The sequence below is a fragment of the Camelina sativa genome, chromosome 2 (assembly GCF_030686135.1).
Source record: "Camelina sativa cultivar CO46 ecotype springtype chromosome 2, ASM3068613v1".
In the NCBI taxonomy this organism is placed as follows: Eukaryota; Viridiplantae; Streptophyta; class Magnoliopsida; order Brassicales; family Brassicaceae; genus Camelina; species Camelina sativa.
In genome coordinates, this window is record NC_141881.1 from 28797235 (window position 1) to 28816984 (window position 19750).

Genomic DNA, 19750 nt, shown 5'->3' on the forward strand with positions numbered 1-19750 from the left:
ATATAATACTATTGCACACCCAAGTTAAAACAAGAATTACGTCTTATGTAATAAGCATTTTATCTCGCGGTGAGATTATCTTGTCACTTATGACCAAAAATGTTGCAGCTGATTAAATCAAGAAAATAGACTTATACGTTCAAGAAATCTTAAAAGGGAGGACAAAAATTAACACTCAAAATCAGAAACATATCATCACCTAAACTTTTATGAGACTTAATCACAAGTAATTCAAATCTCTTAATGAATTTCTCAAAAACCTGAACGAGAAGAGGAAGAAGAATCCCCGAAGTGCCAAAACCTGGCATAATCTTGCTCTTCTTGTTGCCTAGAAGAGCCACCAGAAGACGAAGAAGTAGTTGTAGCTGCAGTAGTAGTACTATGATCATATGACATTGAATATCCGCTACCGCTAGTGGTACCATATCCCCCTCCCAAATTGAAACTTAGCATATCGTTACTACTCCCATCTTGATAATATTGGTTGTATGGTATATTATTTTGCGGTTGGATTTGTGGAACTTGATTTGAGGAGTAATAAGTAGAGTTACTTCCTAGTTGAACCCTCTCCGGGAAATTGAGTTTGGCTTTGCTTCCTTTGAACTTTAGAGCTGCTTCATCATATGCTAAAGCTGCCGACTCAGCGGTTTCAAATGTCCCGAGCCACACGCGTGCCGCCTTTTGTGGATCTCTAATTTCGGCTGCCCACTTTCCCCATGGCCTTTGCCTTACCCCTCTATAATGCCTTCTCCTCAAGTTTCCTTAATTATATTGAAGTCACAAAAACATTGAAATCATTATTAAATCTTTGCCATGGTCTAAGCATACATATATGCATAGTGCATGTAAACATTTTAGATGTTTCATTGTACGGATTTACATGTATATCATAATATATTGGGGCTAACTTATTTAAACCATATATACTACCAACAAGATCTCCATGTTACAACTTAAAACTCACATTTTGGTAAAGGAGTGCTGAAAAGCATAGTTTAAGTTACAACTGTCTATTAAGTTTGGTTTTTACTTCTGATATGAAATTTTCACAAAATTTCCAAATTCTTGAACATAGTTTCAAACATTAAAAGAAAAAAAGACACAACATAAAGATGAATATGTATACCTTCAACTTGATGAGTAGGAGCCACTTGTTGATTAGGGTCGTCTTGTGGATTATACACATAAGGATGGTTATCAATAATGTTATCATGAGGATTGCTTTGTTGGTTTCCGATTACTTGAGTCAAGGCCGAGACCATAACACGCATGTCGTGTTGAGATCGGGCCGAGAAAGCCGGGAATAAGTTCTCATCTCCCTCTTTTTCCTCAGATTCATTGGAGGGCCAGTTCCCATACATTCTAGGATCCACTTTTGCTAAAAATTAGTTACAAAAAAACTAACCTTTTCTCTAGAAAATATCAAAATCCGATATAGGATTTAGAATCTTGGGTTGTTTAGTGTTTTCTTTGTGATATCTTTCAACATCAAGAACAAGAAAACGATAAGGAGCGGAGACGAAATTAGATTGAAGTCAAATGAAGAAAGAGAGAGTAAAGTTTTTTTTGGGGGTTTGCAATCTTTGAGGCTTTTTTATATATAGAGGAAGTGTTCTACGTGTGAACATATGAACTACAAAAAAATATACGTTTTAAGTTTGATTTATTTTTTGGTTCTCTCTCTTTTTCCATTTCATATTCTTTCGTCTTTAACAATTAGTTTATATGTGCATGCTTTGTTATCATATTTTAAAAATATGTTTGTACGATCAGTACGGGTCGATGTACTTATAAAAATGAAGACATGAGAATGTTTGTTATAAACTTTTCTTAATAAGGAAAGTGTATGTGAACTTAAATATCAAAGGAGGATGATATTATGTTCTATAAAGATTACTACAAGAATACTACACCTACACGAGATGGAAATTAAAACTAAACATGCAAAAGTGAAAAGAATACAATAAAGAAGATAAGAAACTGCGCATGCATGTTCATGTTTTGTTTAAATCATTTTTTTTTTGTGTGAAAGGGTTTAACGCATTCATGGAACCGAAGGAAATATCTAATAGGTTTTTTTTGTTTTTTTTTTTATGAATAATAATTTTAAAATATAAAAGCAGTATCGTGTTCTCTTAGTTGTAAATGTAATGTAAACCGACACTTATTTGTTTCGTCAAAAACCGACATTCTCTAAAAAATGACCCTATAATAATATTAATTAAGTGATGTAAACCGACACCTTTTGTATGTCGAACGTGAATTAAAAAAGGAAATAGTTAAGAGTTTGCGTACGTGAGAAGTGAATCTAATTTTTAATGACTGGTTGACTAAATATTATTTGCAACAAGACCTCTAAATCCAAGAACCGTGTGTACACACTCAAACTGAAAGGGAAGCTTTTTTGAAGTCTTTTCGAATTGTTTCCCAAGACTCCTTTTTGCATACTCTAGAAGAGTCAGAGAATCGCGACAAGGCATCGTAAAGGTGTAGACACTCAATGAAAAGTTATCTAGCTAGTAAGCACATTATATTATTGTGTCGTATGAATTTGATTAAATGTATATAGATATATAGTTGCTAATGTAAGGGTTGAGTTGTGTACACGTTTCTACTTTCGAAAGGAGATAAATTGTTTACTTCATGGAGGAGCACTTGCCTAACTAAATTTTATTGGTTTGAATGTAAAAAAGTTTTGATATATGAATAAGTCTTGAACCAAAAAGTCAAGAGCTAACTAAGTTGACAGGTAGAGAGAACTTATAACTACAATGTGTCAAGTGGATATAATGTAAGACTTGTAAATGTAATCCACACCCACTTTGACTAACAAAAGATCATGTGTGTGTACTGCATGCGTAGTTGTTAGGTTCAACTACCATTTCCCTAACCGGCGGTTTTATTTATGTTTATGATCAAAATTTTCTTTAAACTACAGCATTACCGTAAAAATGTATTTGGTCTCACTCCCTCTACATTTTAGATCACCGTGTGACAGTGACGCCTAACTATTTATTTATTTGACGGAAAATTTTATTGTGATGAATAATAATACCGTTTGACATTTGTTCACTTTTCTAAACGATCATAACGTTATTCAATTTCAACCCAACATAATTTTTTACATTATCTGATATTTGGTTTACCATTTGTTCAAAATTCTCTTTGTAATAAAAGAAAGATGCAGAAAACAGATCTCTTCAAATTCCAAATCTTGAAGGAAAGAAAATCAAACACAAAATGTTGTATATCAGTCTCTTCATTTGAAACCATATACTACATCCTACCAGATTCACACAATTCTTAGAAGAAAAGAGAAAAAAAAGAGAGCCAATGTAATGGCGTAAAACGACGACGATTACCCGTCGTAGTGGTTGTATAATATGTACACACTTCATTTACACACGAGGTCGTTTCATGGAGGAATAGGTTTCATATTACGGATTCTCATATACGTCAAAAACTGTGAAGGCAATTCTGCAAGAAGCGCTTGTACTACTGAGATCTCTCCATCTGCAAAATAATACAAACACTAACACATTAAAAACCCCACCAAACCAGAAAACTAGCGTTCTCATGGGTCTCATCCGGTTATAAACTCCATAATCAAACTACACTTACATTGGACGTCTCGTAGTGCTACAAACTGAACAATATCTCGTGAAGCCAGTCGACCGCTCGAGCTCTCCAACCTTTCTCCTCTGTCTGCGTCTAGTATCTATAAACAAAAGTACAATTTATACAAGATACTTGTAACAATCTTAAATGTAACTGTTTTTTCTCTAAAGGCAACACTGTTTTACCTCCATTTCTTTAAAATCAGCTCCTCCAACTCCTACAATGAGGATTGATAAGGGCAAATCCGATGCACTGACTAATGCGTCTTTTGTTTCTTGAAGATCTGTTATAACACCATCCTGCATGCAACAAGAGTTTTTGGTTTGTAAACAATCTCTGATTTGTTATTTTATGTGATGTAGGTTTCTATTTATATATAATATACTCACTGTGATGATCAATAAGACGTAATACTTCCGTGAACCTTGAGCTAGAGACGTGCTGGCGATCATTGCAGCAGAGTTGATCACCGGACCAAAAAGGGTAGGTCCTGCAAGAGAGACATTGAAGAGGGCACTGGTGTATGAATTCATGATACCTTGAATCCCATCCACCTGAGAGAGAAAAAAAAGCATAATTGGCGTGTGAATCGAGAACATATCAAGTTTAATTTTAAAGTCGAGTTTGTGTACCTCAGAGTATGAACTGCTTCCGTTGAGGTTAAAGCAATGGGAAACTGGACTGTCAATTGGACGAGCTCCGAATCCCCAGGCAGGGAAACGTTTGTCTGAGTCATAAAACTGCAACACTTCTCCAACATCCACTATTGCCTGAGATAAAAGAAGAGATCATGATTGTTTAGTAACAGTCACAGTCGCTGCTAATTATAAGAAAATGAAGTAACATTGAGTCCTCACTCTCTGGTAGGCATTTAATCGTCCTGAAGGATCAATGTAGTGCAAAGAATCAGGGAGGCGGGGATTTCCGTTTGAAGCTGAAGGACAGTGGAAAAGTTTGGATTAGTGTACATGAAGGCGATGGAGATAACATATATTGCTGATAATTTATTTTTGCATATATAGATAATATAACAACATCACACATTCTATGGAGAGTTTATAGGCTTTTCCGCAGTGGTGCAATACATACCTGTGAAATCAATTGCTACCATGAAGTTCAATTCAAAACCAGATGCCAAGTATTCTAGGAATGTGTGCTGGACAGTCTCGGTAAACTTGTCCACAAAAAGCTGGCTCTTTAACACCTAAAATAACGATCAATGGTATTAGATAGCTTAGATGAAAAGGCATGAAAATGTTAGAAAACCTTTTCGTATTGGTTTATACCTTGTTTTGTCCAGCACCAGTAGACAAAGATAAATTGATTCCTTGGCCAGCCAAATGAAGTTTTTCCAAGTCTGAAAGTGATTTCTGAACTTTTCTGGCCACCCAAAATAAACAAGTAGTTAAGTCAGCTAGGAGCTTAAGTCACTCCAAAAATAAGATGGACTGAGCTCTAAGATTTAGTTACCCGATAAGACTATGTTTGCCATTGGAATTAAAGTCTGAGCATTCTATTATCAGTGGGCTGTCCTGCAGGATTATAGAAAAAACTTGAGATATCTTTCTGTGAATTAACATGCATCTCGAACAGAGAAACAGACCTTGTATTCATTCATTACAAGTTATTGGAAGCTCAGATAAAAATGATCTCCCGTACCTTACTTCCCACTTGTTGAACACTAAGAAAGAGTGGTTTAAAAATTGGATTAAGATCGTTCTTCCGGACTTCAGTTTTAGACACGGGGATTGGAGTACCATGCTCTACAATCTTTGATACCACCAAAAAGGGGTCCTAAAATCAAGCGGCAACAAAAAAAATTAAGCTATATTTATATGTCAGAACCATATTTTCAGTAAAAATGGTAAAGAGAATGAGCTAGAAACTTACACTTTTTGAGAAAAGATCCTTAGATTCCAAACTGGAACATCTAAAAACAATCTCTGTTGTAATCTTAGAAGCAAGGGACTCCTCAGCATGGATGATAAGCTTTCCGTCGTGAGGATGAGACTGTGGAGCAACGCCTTCTTTACGCTTGAGTTCTAACGTGCTTGTTCTAGTTGATTTTGTGATTATCTGCGTGATTGAAAGATAAATCATAAGGTGGGCGACAAAACGAATTTACACTGTGCATAGCCAGGAAACAAGTGCACACACATTGCAATGCTAATATCTGTCAGTAAAATAACAAGGGAAGCATTTAAGCAGTGGATACCTCAGACAATGCACATGTTGCCTCACCAAGAAACTGCTGATCGTCAAGCTTAAGCATCTGGAAAAGTAAATCTTCAGTGGTAAGTACACTATGTGTATGTATTACACGCTTTACTAAACTAGGTTGTGCATGACAACTATTCAACCATTTTCTTCCCTACTGAAATTGAAACAATGCAATGCTCATATTGACATATAAAGAGACATCAAAATAGGAAAAGTACCTCTGCTCGTGAATTTTGGAATTTGGTGTCAACGTCAAACACACGAAACCTGGTACATAAAACCTTTCAGTAGGTAAGAAGAACAAGAAGGTTGAAACAAAACAAAAAAGGAGAGATAAAAAGAAGCTTACACCAAAATCTGGACAGTCTCAAAATGATAAGCGAGAGTAAATTTCTTAATCCATTTGGGAGCTAAAGAGTTCAAAACAACTTCACTGCGAAACACTTCAGAAAGAGTTGCATCCTTTTCTTTTTTATAAACAACCACCATTGGATCACTCTGGCAGAAACATTTCATTTAAGTAGAGAGGATATCAAAAAAACACATAGGAGCAGCCAAAAATTTGAAAAGCAAAAGTAAAGTTAAAACTAACCTTGGAGAGCACGTCTCGATCTCGCAAATTAGAAGCAGAAAACGATAGCTGCATAAATAAACAAAAAAAACAAAAAATCGTCAGATACAGAGAGACTCGTAAATTGTGAAAAACGTGTTTGGCGGAGGGAGAGATTAAAGAATAAAAACCTCGATCTGAGAGAAGAGACCGTTGAAGCCTTTAGACTTAAGAAAGTAATCAAGAGCGTCGTTAGTAGTGGCGAGAGCGGCGGAGGAAGAACTTCCACCAACGCCGGCAATAGCACCAGAACCGGAAGAGACATCGGAGCAGCAATTCCCCATTGGATATAAAATCCTCTCTCTCTCAATTTCACTTCACAGATTAAAAAAAAAAAAAAAAAACTGCGGGAATCAGAAGAAGCACTTTGTATCGAAACAACAACCGTTTTTGAGAATTTGTGTTTGGCACCCGGAAGAAGAAGAAGAAGAACGGAGAGAAAACGCAAAAAAAAAGAAATTGGGAGAGCAGAGAGTAAATGGGACCCAACACAAAACTTGTCCAAGTCAATCTTGTTTTTTTTTTTTTTCAATTGACTCCCTCCAACACACCCTTTTTATAGTTGTTTTTTTCTGTCATCATTTATTTAATTAATATTAACTTTACAAAAGGAAATACTGGTATATATATATATATTTTTTTATAACACGAAGTATCCCAGAAACGTTCAGCTATTTTCTGAGAAATTAACTTTTGTATTTATTAGCTTCTTTTTAGTAAACGTGTCAGTCAATTTGAAACAAATATAATTATGTACAAAATTCAAAAAATTATCGATAATTTACCATTCTTTTTTTTAAAGCATATTGTTGTTAATTAATAGAATCAGTGTTAATTAATTTTGATAATTTACCATCCTTTTTTTTTTTAATAATTGGGATCAATCATGTTATTTTGCAATACACTTGTGTTTCTTTTTTCTTTAAGCCAACTAGACCTGTCATTCTTTTCTGGGTTTTAAATAATTTTTTTTTTTTTTTTTTTTAATTCACAGTAAAGTTGAGAGAAATTTTCAAACTAGTACAAATTGTTACACTATTTGGCAGTTGGCACAACTATTTGGAAAAAACGTTACAAAATTGCCCATAGATTGAGAGTATTAGGAAAATAAAATACCCACTACTGGTGAGAATTATTTACACACATTTTACATGGTTTAATTATTTACCATGGAGGAGGAGACCGTCTTATTTCTTTCTAATCTCTCTTTAAGTCGTTTTGGTTTACACAACTCTGAAATTTTGTGGAAACAATCCTATAATGACTATGTTTATGTGACTTTCAAAATTGGATAAGGTATCTAGTTAATATACATACACACAAACATATTATATAGACATTATTGAGTGATAAGCCCATGCTATTTTCTTCTTTGTCAATCATATTTTGATGATCTGTGATCTACAACAACCACAGAGCTGTAAACAGACAGGACCATTGACAAAAGAAAGAAGAAGAGGGCAGGACCAGAGCCCTACGTAAATTTCTGTAGCTAACAAATGTTATACATATACAATAGAGGGAAAGAGAGGTGTGATTTAATATCTTTTAGTTGCAGAAAATCAGAAATGGAAAAAGCTTATCCTTTTTGAGAAAAACAAACAACATGTGAAATTGCAGTGCAAGTGCTCAAACATTCATAGTGGGAGACTTGGGACCCCAAGAGAAAACTCAAAACCAAAGCAAAGTCTTTCTTTTTCTACCAATAGATAGGGCTTAGGGTTTAGAGCAAATTATTCTTAAAAGCCAATAAGCATGTTCTTGGTCTCTAGTTTGCGTTTGAGAGAGCGATTTTGTGTGTTTTAAGGTCAACTTTTCAACTTTGAAGGTATTATTCTTAATAGCAAATCCCAAGTATTAAACAAGAACATACTAAAAGAAATGTTTTAGGATAAGTACTGATAACAGATTATTAATTTTACATCCCAATCAGAATTGCATTTCAGATTGCACTCCTGAAATGGGACTTCAAGAAGTTTTGATGGTTTGAGGCATTTCCTCTTGTGCAGCTCAGATATGAATATGATCAAACCATTATATAGAACTTTTTAAAAAAACTTACAGTAAACGAGCTGGCGACTCTAGCTATTATGTCCTTGACCTTCTTTTGAGAGCACCAGTTTGATTCCATGCCTCCCCACCACGCACAAGTTGCCCACGTCCTGAAATACCAATGCAAAGAGGTGTTTTCAGCAAACTGTTTCTCACCTGAATCGAAACAATGCTCCTCAATTGAGTTCGAAAATTCTTTACGTACACGAGAGTTAACAGAGTCCTCCCTCTGGCATCCCAGATTCGCAACACTTTTAATACGTTTGATAATAGGTTGTGGTTGCATCCGCTGTTTGAGGGTAATAAGACTGATTCACCGCATTCCAATCTGCTGTTGCAGAATATGCCTGGTTTGCAGCATTCCAATCAGCTGTCCCGGGAGCCCCTGGTACAGAACCTTGCACCAAACCTTGTTGATTGTATGCAACAGTTTGAGCATGGTATTGCGGCATGTAACCAACAGCTTGAGCATGTGGTTGCGTTGTGTATTCAGCAGCTTGAGCATGTGGTTGCAGAGCATACCCAGTTGCGGCAGCTTGGTGTTGCTGAGCATACCCGGATACTGCAGCTTGAGCATGTGGTTGCAGAGCATACCCAGTTGCGGCAGCTTGGGGTTGCTGAGCATACCCGGATACTGCAGCATAGGGTTGCTGAGAATACCCGGTTGATCCCGCATGGGGTTGCTGAGTGTACCCGGCTGTGGCAGCATGGGGTTGCTGAGAGTACTCGGTTCCTGTAGCATGGGGTTGCTGAGGGTACCCATTTACCGTAACATGAGCTTGGTGAGCGTACCCAATTTCATGGGGGTTTTGAACATATCCGGTTCCACCAGCATGGAGTTGAGTAGTATGCCCCATAGCTGCATAATATTGCTGCTGCGGATAACTCATTGTTCCAGCATACGATTGTGTACTTTCTTCCACATTCCCAGCCTGTATATGCTTGGTATAGTTACCCGCTACACTTTGAGGTTGGTGTGTGTAACCAATTGCTCCAGCAGCTGGTTGTGAAGCTTCACCATGTGCCGGTGTGGGATAGCCAGCTGTCTCAGTATGAGATTGAGAAGTACTAACTGCCTGCATATCTGGTTGTACGGACACTGGAGTATTTGAAACTGTAGATGCTTCTGGGTGATAGTAAGTCCTAGCCGGGATTTCATGCTGCTGACTAGCTTCGCCTTCCTTTTGTGATGTTGAAGTATAGAACTCACTTCTATACACACTCCCATTAGCTGTAGGTGCAGAAGGATGCTCATTCCCAGATAACGTCGACGGGTGATATTTATTATCAGAATAAGGTGACGCAAACTGGTCCTTCTCTGATGGTGTTGCCGGAGTATATTCATGTTCTGACGCCAAGCAATCTGAAGCAGTTCCATATCTGTCATTGCAAAAAAAAACCAAGCCCTATGGTTACACATTCACATATAGGTAACTGCAAAGCCAGAAAAGAGGAACAAAGTAAACATCTGCAAAGTGGAGGTCCTGGAGTCTAGCAGAGTTCTCAGATTTAGCTATGCTTTTAAACGTCTGATGGCTACAAATATCAGTTCTTTAGTGAGCTATGATCGACATATTTGGCAAAAGATAAAAGTTCAAGTTGGAACTGAAATAGGATAATAAATCAATAAAGTTATTGGCTAAAGGAATACCAAAACCCCCTACAACCATAGTTACCTCCGAATATTAGATAAAATGGTAAGGTATTTGAGTTGAGGGTCCTGTATAGATGACCGAGGAGGGTCTGACCGAGGAGGATCTGACTGAGGAGGGTCTCCGAGCAACCGTTGCTGCCGAGCTTCTGTAGGATAATAAGGCTGATTCAAATTTGACAGACCATCTCTAGGTGGGGTTGTGAAGTCGTCTTGTCTGGAGTAACTATGTTGGAGCAAAGACGTGCGGGGAGCAGACTGATGGGCCATAAGAGAGCCAGGTCGTGGTTCTCCATGACGAGCAGACACAGGATCTAAAACCGATGAAGCATTTCTAAGTTGTGTAGCAGCTATGAACCTTTCCTCAAAAGATAGAGTCCTTGGTGCTGGAGCTCTAGAAGCCAATCTATGAGGTAACAGATCGAGTTCTGGAGCATTAAATGGACGAAACAATGATAACAAAGACATAACCTGCAATCCATGGAACATTTATCATTATTGAAAGCCAAGCATGTAAGCATGGGACTTAAAAAAGCAAGAAAAAGTGTATTACTTGGTGAGGAGCAAGTTCTTGCTTAAATTTGGGTCCATTGTAATTTTCATAGATAGCAGACTTGAAAGTGTTTTCTGACAAGGGATAACAGTTCATAAGGATTCTAAATCCAACCTGCCAAAATCAAGTAAGAAAAGGAACAATCTTAGACACATTCAGTTGATGATCATATGTGTATGTGTTCACAGGAGGCTAACCTGAGCAGGATATTGCATGTCAAAAGCTTCAGGTTCAATATCCAACCTGCCAGCAGTAGTAGCTTCATAGACACCATACAAAAGTCTCTTCTCAAAGTCATAAAGGAAAAGCTTCATCCCTGGTTTGATACACTCAACAACGTCTCTTCTTCCTCTTGGAACCCCGAAAACACGGTAACGGTAGCAATCGTTTTTGGTCCTCGCATTACACATAAAGATATAACCAGGTAGGAGCTGCTCATGATGATGAACCTGAGGTCTCCTTTGTATCACTTTCTCTAATCCAGTGGGTGAGTTTCCATAAGCAGCCAAAAGGTTTCTGTTATACACAGCAGAAGCAGAGTTTTGGGAAGCAGCAACATATGCATTATTATTAGCATTCGTTTGTTCACCATCAGATAACTCCATCTCTGTCTCCATCGCTTCTGCCATCTCTTTAACTGTATTAATAACAAGTACGCGAATTGCAAAAAAAACAAATGTGAGATGAAGAAATAGTAATAGATACGTCACACGATTTGGGTTTTGAGAATCAAACGGAAAAATCAAAGAGAGAGAGAGATGAAAATGAGGCAAGAGGCAAAAAGTGACTTACCGGAATTTGAAACCCTAGGAGAGAAATTGAAAATTCAGGAAGATTGAATAAGAGAGTAATGATCAAATCAGGTCATAATTAGGTGTTGATATTTGTATTTAAGATTAGGATCAACGTGCGAATCTGAATTGATAGAAGAAGTTGGATTCTGTTCTATATAATAAGTATGTTTTTGGTTCATGAAGGGGTCGCGGAGAAGATGACTTTCACAGAGAATCACGTGACAGACGTGTAAGGCTAACTATTTAAATGGGCCAATAATTATCTAATGGGCCTTTATTAAGACCCAAATCTATAAACAAAACTAATTTACCCATCGTAAAAAAAAATAACAACAATTACAGAGAGTTGGAACTTTCTGACACAAGCCGAGACCAGACCAGAGTTGTGAAATCGATCTTTGAGTTGATTAGAGATCAGCTTTTCAGAACATAAAGCTCTGTAGTTGCCTCTTCCGGAGCTCGATATCAGCTGATTTGTATCGAAGATCAAAATCTCTATTTGTTAATTTCAGGTTCGTCCAATTGTGATAATAGGGTTTCTTAGAATCTGGGGTGATAAATTGGTTTGTCTCCTTAGTTTAAGGTTCGGCGCTTAGTTCGTGATTCCTGGGTTTCCTCTAGCTCCTGTTAAGATAGGAACCTAGGGATTGTTCTGTGCTATCTTCGATTACTGAATCTCATTAGCTGCCAATTTTGCTTCTTGATTTTAATCTTTTGAGTTCTATGTTTTGAGTGGAGGTCATCTTTTTTTCTCCTGTAGAATGTCTTCAAGGGAGAGGCTAGGTTCGAAACATCATAGCAGAGTTAGCCAAGGCATGTCAACTAGTGGGTCATCATTATCAAGGCACCATGAGACCATCTCTTTGGCTTCGGATCCGCGTCATCTTCGAGACCAACGGATGTCCCATCCCGATATTCTAGAAAACAAGATTGCAGCTCAAGCTGCTGAGATAGACCGGCTCTCTAGTGACAACAGGAAACTAGCTTCGAGCTACGTAGCTCTTAAGGAAGACCTAACCGTGGCTGACCGTGAAGTCCAGGGGCTAAGAGCTCACATCAGAAAGACGGAAACAGACACCGAGATTCAGATCCGAGCGACTCTTGAGAAAATAGCGAAAATGGAAGGTATGATTAAGAACAGAGAGAATATAAGGAGGGAGGTTCAGTTAGCTCACATTGAGGCTCATCGGTTGGCCAGAGAACGGGAAGAGCTTGCTTCACAGGTGAAGTTGGCGGTAAAGGAGTTGAAGAAGGTTTGTCTTGAGGCAGAGGGTTTGGATGCGTCGAGCCAAGAGCTTGAGCGGTTGAAAGAGGAGCACCAGAGATTACGGTAAACAGAAAAAGTCTTTTTACATGTCAAGTAACTGTTAACTATTCATCAGTTCAGTTGTTTTAACCATTTGGTTTTTTTTATGTAACAGGAAAGAGTTTGAGGAAGAGAAGAGTGGGAACGTAGAGAAACTTGAGCAATTGAAAGAGATGGAGAGGAAAATAATCGGAGCTGTTAAAACGATTGAGAAGCTGCGAAGTGAAATCGCAACCGCAAGGAGCAAAGCCGTCTGAGACCAAGAGGCTGAGGCTGGGGCTCCTCTATTTTAGGAAGGATTACAAGAGCCACAATTGTGTTCTCATTTTTCCTAATATATATATGAGGTTTCCTTTTTTCAAATCAACCTGTTCCTTCTGAAAAAGATGAGTTAGAAAAGTGCTCAAATGGTCGATCACAACATCTACTGAGAATATTTTACCACAGAAACAAAGAGTGTACTCTTCAGCATTCATAAACCACTCATCTTAGTGCCTCACTAAACGACTTGGGGTTTTCCTACAAAGTGATTGTTTGGGTTCACTGACCGGGGTGACTTGGTTTGAGAACTGACATGAACCTGAACCTTCTTCTGACTCCAACACAGTGTTCCAATGTCTCAAGTCATTAAACAAATCCCAATCCTTAAGAAGAGGTCAAGCGACTAGATCAACCTCATCGCGTTGAGGGTAAACCACATCAAGCCTCATCATACTTTTATACTGATCAGGTACCAGTGCACCACCTTGTACACACATCTGCACAACCGCAGGAGCCTTTCCGTAAAACCTCGTCAAGCTATTATCAAGAACAGAACCATCAGTAGGATCCCTAACATGCCACACATAGTTAGGACCAACCACATCATCAATAGTAGCTTCTTGCCACGCATGCATTCCGTCTCTCATCTGATGCTTTGTCGCTTTACACATCCTCACTTTATGTCCCTTTGGACCAACCTGAATCTCTGGACAATACCCACAAGTCCACACTTTGTATCTCTCCATCAGTTTCCTAACCCCCAAAACCATTTCAAACCATGACTCCATCGTCTCAATGCTTAATTCCTTCAAACTCTTCTTCTCCTCAACCTTGCAACGATCATCTTCTTGTAAAACTACAGCAACTGCAGTCTCTGAACTTCCATCACTGACTTCCTCAAAATCTACAATCCGTCCTTCAATGCTGTACACAGGTTTCGATCTTCGCTTTGATGGGAACTTCTCAAGGTCTACACCAGCCTGTATACATAGCTCGAGAACCGCAGAGATCTTAGGAACTGTAAATCTCTCGTCGTGTATAACTCTCGGTTTGACAGCACGGTCATAAAGGTGAAAACTTTTAGGGAACAAGACAACATCGCTCACTCTTCCTCTTTTCCAGACATGAGTCGCACTTCTTGAACCACTACCTGGGCCTGTACAAGTCCTGATCTCATGACCTTCCTTGCCAATGTGAACCTCAGAGCAACATCTGAAACAAAACAAACACAAGTTCTCAAATATATAAAGCAAATCAAAAGAGAGAAGGGAGACGAATAGTAAAAGTAACCTGCAGCGATGAACAGGAACATGAGGAATGATTTTAGAGAGGCCAGAGAGCAAAGAGTTGCGGCGTCGGTGAACAGAGTGAGCAACGTGGACAAGTTCCGGAACAAGTAAACCATTATCCGGCGGATCTTCCAGAACTCGACATGGTTGTAGTTTTCTCAGTTGCTTCTCTTCTTTCGCGCGACGAATCAACTCTTTCATCGGAGTCGGGTACGGCTTCCTCTCTGATTTATCCTTCCGTGGCTTGGGTACGTCGGCGTAGAGAGGATCGTCATCATCAACAACGACAACTGGAACGTCGTGATTGGTGGTTAGAGATTTAACGGGAGTTGAATAATGAGATTTTCTGATTACGAAGACGGAGATTTGCAGAAGCTTTCGTCTCTGCATTTTTGCTCTCAAATGCACATGAAGTGTTCGATAGAATTCCCCAATGGTGATATAATTGGGTTTTCACAAGCCTTGTCACGTGGCTCTCACGTGTACCTTGCTATTACTTTTGGTTGAGATTCCCGCTTGCCTCTCTTTACTCTGCTCTCTTCAAAGCTTTGAAAAAAACCGTAGAGAACAAGAAAGCGAAAAGAATCGTTTGCTATGGAGCCTTCTTTCAAGGATGATGAAGAAGGCGCACAACTCTTGAGAGATCTTAAACGTCACGTCCGTGAAGGAAACTACATCAAGGCATTGGAGATTATTGACGATTTGATCTTAGTCCATGGGGAAGACAAAGACGGATGGCATTTTCGTCTCAAACAAGGTCACATATTCTTGGGACTAGCGCAAAAAGCAGAGAGCCCTGACGTGGATGTCGCATTCTTGTTAAGTTCTGTAGAGTGTCTTTGGGAAGATGATGAGTTATCACCACTTTGTGCGAATTCACTCCACATGTTGGGCAAAAAGCTTGGGTCAGTATTGTATCTCAAGATGTCTGTGGAGAAAGCAAAACATGGTTTAAGTCTTACTTGGGCAGGGGACCCAGATTCTGTTGGTCCACTGACTTTGGAAGATCAAAAAGTACTCGACGAAAAGAATAATGGATTGTTGGAAGTAATCAAAGATGCAGAGTCTCGTATCGCTTCTTCCAAGACTCTTGTTGGTTCTACTATAGAAAACTCTGAACAAAGAGTTTCGGAGTCAAAGAAGAGTCCAGACCCGCGTGAGGGTTCAGTTAAAAGATTGAGGTCATTCTGGGTGGGATTGGATGTTAAGATCAAAAGGGAGTTTTTGAAAGTAAGCATTGCAAAGCTTTCAAGTTCTGTAGAGGGAATAGAACGTTACAAAGCGAAGGGACGAGATGCTTTGGAGCAAGTTCTCGCTTCTGCAAAGAAAGACAGAAAATGGACATTCTGGATATGCCGCACTTTGTGTTCCAAGAAGTTCTCCAGTGCTGAAGAATGTAAGAAACATCTTGAACAACAACACGGTGCAGATTTTAAACTTTCTTCAGAAAAGGATATGGTCAAGAGGATTGGAAAAGACTGGACTCGTAAGATATCTGTTGGAAGTTGGGAACCAGTAGACGCAGTAGCTGCCGTTGAAATGATCAATAACCGGCTCGCAGATGTGAAAGCTTTTGCATCTAAATCTAAGAGTGGATGGTCCAAAGAATGGCCTATAGCTGTGGATGAAGAGCGGAGTAAGTTACTCAAGGAAATCAAATTGCTCCTTGTCTCGTTTTGCGACAAGAAAATTCTCTCCGGTAGCCTTCGTGACTGGATGATGCGTTTTCCGGTTAAGCATCTAGTGAAACTTGAAGTTTCCGAACAGAGTATTGTTGATTTGCGCTTAGTAGAAACACCTCAGAGTATCTGTTTTCTAGAAAGTCATGAACTCAGTCAAATCCTAGACTTCCTAAACAACATCAAGTGTGAAAGGAATGATGGTACAGATGCAGTTTGCAGAGCAGTGGACAGTTTCCTGGGTCGTACTCTAGTTAAAGAAAAGATCGATTTTGACCCTCAGTTTTCATATCTGCTACTGGATAAAACACTACTGAAAAGTAATACTGCTCCTGCTCCATTCGATGATGAAGGGACTATCAGTGTTTTTTATCCCAATGCTCACTACGCCAAGGCACCAGCTCATGGAGATGATATCATATCCTGGTTAACTGACTACAGTTCAGTAGATAAGACCTTTCCCAAACCTATCAGAGAACACAATCTTGATATCTGGTTGGCTGTTCTGAAAGCTGTTCAGTTCACATGTAGGACTTTGCGAACCAAATATGCAAAGAAAGTGCACGTCTTAGATTATGATGCAGCTCTTACTATCATCCAGAACATGTGTATAAGTGAAGATAAAAGGAGAAGGAATCTTCAGGAAGATCAATGGAACAGATATGCATCGCTTCTATGCGATAGGTGTGAAGAGGAAGTCCCCGGAAATTCTACAAAATTGTTCTTGTGTGCAGTACGAGACGTTCTCGAAGGAGCACTGCATCCAAAATTTGATTTTCCCGATTTAGAAGATGGCATGAATCTTATACGTGATCGTAAAAGTCTCAGCGATGATAGAGTGTTGAAATCAATAGACCTTCTGAAATCAGTGGTCACCCAAAAGGTTCATTCTTGATTTTAATATTCATCAACGTTAGAACTTGAAATTGCCCATCTAATAGCTTGTACATGACTTGCAGGTTGTACTAATCGATTCGAAGATTTTAGTGATTGATAATTCAAGGATTAGTTTGCTGAATAACCTCACCAGGCTTTCTATTTTTGACAACCGCATTTATATGCTTCAACTGCTGAAACCTTTCTTGCTGGTTGGTTTGAAACTTTTGATATATACAGAGAGATTTCATTTTCTGTCTGATTTGGCCTTCAAATTGTTGTTCATATCTTATTATGTCTCTTCTCAACTAGAGTGAAATTGTAACTATGGAATCCAAAGCGAAGTCAGATGCAGCAGAAGCAGAACTTTTACTCGAGGAGGAGAAGAAGCCACAATCAGTGAAGAAGAATAGAAGCAATAAGGTCTTTAAAGTTCTAAACTCGATCTCTTTTGCTTTTCTGATTTTTCTGTTAATTGGTTGTAAGGGTGAGTGGTCTTCATGGTGCAACAGAAAACATCAACGAGCAAGTCTAGACCACGTGATAAGACCGTTGAACAGTAAGTACCTTAGGAGTCATTTTTGGCATGCTATTTTGAATTTTTTTTCTGAGCAAAGCGTCTTCCTACATGTAGTAAACCTTCTGTCAACCTTGAACATGAGAGTACATCTTCACCACTAAAAATGGTGGCAAAAGATTCTATGGAACCAGAAGATGCTCTAGCAAATGAAATTCAAGAGGAAGAGCATCACCAGCTAGAAGAGAATTATTCTGTGCAAAATAATGATGACCCTGGTTAGTAAAAAGCTTCTCAATTGACCAATAATTTAAATAATTTTGTTTGGGATTCATAATTTTCTTTTGTTCGCCATCTTCAAGATTTGCGAAACCTTGGAGAAGATACACTGTTGGAACATTTTGAGCCAGCAGCTGCAGAAGCTACAACCAGATACAATTCAGCTTTTGACGTGACGCTGAAGGTAAAGCAATTACCAACCAGGCAACCAACACAAGATCGAATACCTAAACTCTCATCTTCTGGTTCAGCACGTTCCATATCTCTTTGCTTCCTTATTTTCTTTGATAAGTACACAAAAACATACTGTATCGCAGGCCCTCTTGAACATTAAGATTTTCAAAGAAGATTTGATGCGCAATAGGCAACCATTTTATGACCACCTGGAAGAACAAGTTCTTCCTGCGCTACAAAAATTCTTTGACGCTTTTGTGTCAGAGGTGATAAAAAATGATGAGGGAATCTACAGTGGCCTGTTGAGCGACTTACTTGCTTACCTAGAAGAGGTTCATTACATGGTACGTGCGGAGAAGAGAAGCTTCTTAGCATGGTATTGTTATTATTTGTTTCAATAAGCTTAACTGTTATTTTAAAGTCATCTTATGTTCTATCTTATCAGTCAAGTAAAGCTGCTGAGGTACTTGTAGCCATCCTTGAGTTTTGGCATTGCTGGAAAAATCTAGACAGAGAAAGCTTGGTAACTCGCCTTTTCACGTTGGAGGAAAATGAAAAAATGAGTTGTACCAGATGCAGAAGGAAGTCAAATTATCCACAGCAACGTTCTTATGGCATTGTTATGGCAGCAGATTCAGTCAGAGACCTGAAGGTATGTTTCATTTGTTTTCCTCTTTGTCCTACAGAAGTGGCACTTCCCCTTAATAGCTTCTATAACGTCTTTCTTTGCTTATAAATATGCAGTGTTCTCTTGGGAATATGGAGTTTGTGGATATCATTAAGGTGATCCGCATGGAATTTAAAATGTTCTGTGACCTTAAAACAGGAGGATGTGGAAAGACAAACATTGTTCATCACATTTTAAGTAAACGCCCACCTATCTTCATAATCGGTAAGTTGGACCACCATGATTTCTATCTTATTTACTCATTTCATTGATTACGCTTTTTATATAGCAATATTGGTGTTCTGTGGATTTGCAACACTAGTTTTGGAATGGGAGAAGAGCGAAACTGAGAAAGAAGTATTTGAAACAACAAAGGCTTTGGAGTGGGAAATAGACATCAGCAGGCTATATGAAGGCGTAGAACCAAACACTAAGTACCGGCTTGTGTCTATGGTAAAATCTGAAACAAGTTTACAAAGATTTGTCCTATTGTTCTTCATTATGTCTCTGTTACAGTCTCAACGTATGTGACGCAGGTTGGTTGTGGTGAAGAAGAAGAAGATCACATTTGCATAGTTTATGAAAAGAACCGGTGGGTCAAACTCAGACGCACTGCTTTTGAAGGAGAGGTAAAAGACGAAACTGCTTGTCTTGCTTGAGTTGAATGATGAAATTAGATAGGCGAGAGAGAGGTGATGGAAATATTTGCGGTGAAATGACATAAATAGGTTGTTGGTAACTGGAAGAATGTGGTCAGATACTGTGGAGGAAGGAAGGTCCGGCCAGAGATTCTGTTTTATGAAGCTGTATGATCGATTGCCTAACAAGTGACAGTATTGTATCAATGTGGAGAGGTCCAGCATTGATGTATAAAACAATGACATGTTCCAAGTCAAAAAAAAAGTTGTGTTCTGTGTTCTATTGTTTTGGAAACTACATTTCTTTATCTACATAGAGTCCTTATCATCTACACAACAAGGACGACAAGAGCATTTCGCATCTACCACTAAGGAAGAGGCTGAGCTCAACATCTTAAAACGAGTAACGAAACGACACCGGTTAACATCAATCGAAATAACCACTTAACCGGCTCGGTTATCTTTCTGGTCATTTTTAATTGCTCTAAAACCCAAAAACACTCCGAACCGATTAGAGTCTCTCCCTCTATAGTCTTTTTTTATTTCTTAAACTAATTAATTAATTT

General features: G+C 38.6%; 5 protein-coding genes and 1 pseudogene across 6 annotated transcripts; 2 read left to right on the forward strand and 4 right to left on the reverse strand.

Annotated features, from left to right (window-relative positions):
- Window positions 1-87: 87 nt before the first annotated feature.
- LOC104739307 (ethylene-responsive transcription factor ERF114-like) lies at window positions 88-1577 on the reverse strand. Its single transcript, XM_010459616.3, has 2 exons — window positions 1127-1577; window positions 88-761 (listed from the first exon to the last, which is right to left on the reverse strand). Exons 1-2 carry the CDS (start codon window positions 1359-1361, stop codon window positions 253-255), a joined length of 744 nt encoding a protein of 247 aa, XP_010457918.1. The 5' UTR covers window positions 1362-1577; the 3' UTR covers window positions 88-252.
- Window positions 1578-3182: 1605 nt separating this feature from the next.
- On the reverse strand, window positions 3183-6732 carry LOC104756899 (protein BONZAI 1). The gene is made up of 16 exons (XM_087491420.1): window positions 6580-6732; window positions 6431-6478; window positions 6188-6336; window positions 6057-6105; window positions 5834-5890; window positions 5509-5694; window positions 5278-5412; window positions 5089-5150; window positions 4905-4998; window positions 4708-4822; window positions 4476-4552; window positions 4251-4388; window positions 4008-4172; window positions 3804-3917; window positions 3622-3718; window positions 3183-3513 (listed from the first exon to the last, which is right to left on the reverse strand). The coding sequence occupies exons 1-16, from the start codon at window positions 6730-6732 to the stop codon at window positions 3416-3418; spliced, it is 1737 nt and encodes a 578-aa protein (XP_087347546.1). The 3' UTR covers window positions 3183-3415.
- Window positions 6733-8261: 1529 nt separating this feature from the next.
- Window positions 8262-11716, reverse strand: LOC147949312 (uncharacterized). The gene is made up of 6 exons (XM_087491417.1): window positions 11497-11716; window positions 10902-11341; window positions 10705-10818; window positions 10177-10622; window positions 8706-9880; window positions 8262-8610 (listed from the first exon to the last, which is right to left on the reverse strand). The coding sequence occupies exons 2-5, from the start codon at window positions 11331-11333 to the stop codon at window positions 8755-8757; spliced, it is 2118 nt and encodes a 705-aa protein (XP_087347543.1). The 5' UTR covers window positions 11334-11341; window positions 11497-11716; the 3' UTR covers window positions 8262-8610; window positions 8706-8754.
- Window positions 11717-11823: 107 nt separating this feature from the next.
- LOC104739316 (protein FLX-like 4) lies at window positions 11824-13167 on the forward strand. The gene is made up of 3 exons (XM_010459628.3): window positions 11824-12010; window positions 12259-12828; window positions 12920-13167. Exons 2-3 carry the CDS (start codon window positions 12260-12262, stop codon window positions 13059-13061), a joined length of 711 nt encoding a protein of 236 aa, XP_010457930.1. The 5' UTR covers window positions 11824-12010; window position 12259; the 3' UTR covers window positions 13062-13167.
- Window positions 13119-14931, reverse strand: LOC104739342 (APO protein 3, mitochondrial-like). Its single transcript, XM_010459662.3, has 2 exons — window positions 14356-14931; window positions 13119-14277 (listed from the first exon to the last, which is right to left on the reverse strand). Exons 1-2 carry the CDS (start codon window positions 14742-14744, stop codon window positions 13461-13463), a joined length of 1206 nt encoding a protein of 401 aa, XP_010457964.1. The 5' UTR covers window positions 14745-14931; the 3' UTR covers window positions 13119-13460.
- Window positions 14912-19467, forward strand: LOC104739333 (uncharacterized; annotated as a pseudogene). The gene is made up of 12 exons (XR_015584443.1): window positions 14912-16916; window positions 16993-17121; window positions 17222-17332; window positions 17422-17468; window positions 17544-17704; window positions 17789-17889; window positions 18023-18223; window positions 18325-18531; window positions 18624-18771; window positions 18869-18999; window positions 19083-19175; window positions 19275-19467. The product of XR_015584443.1 is annotated as an uncharacterized LOC104739333 (transcript).
- The last annotated feature ends 283 nt before the right edge of the window (window positions 19468-19750 follow it).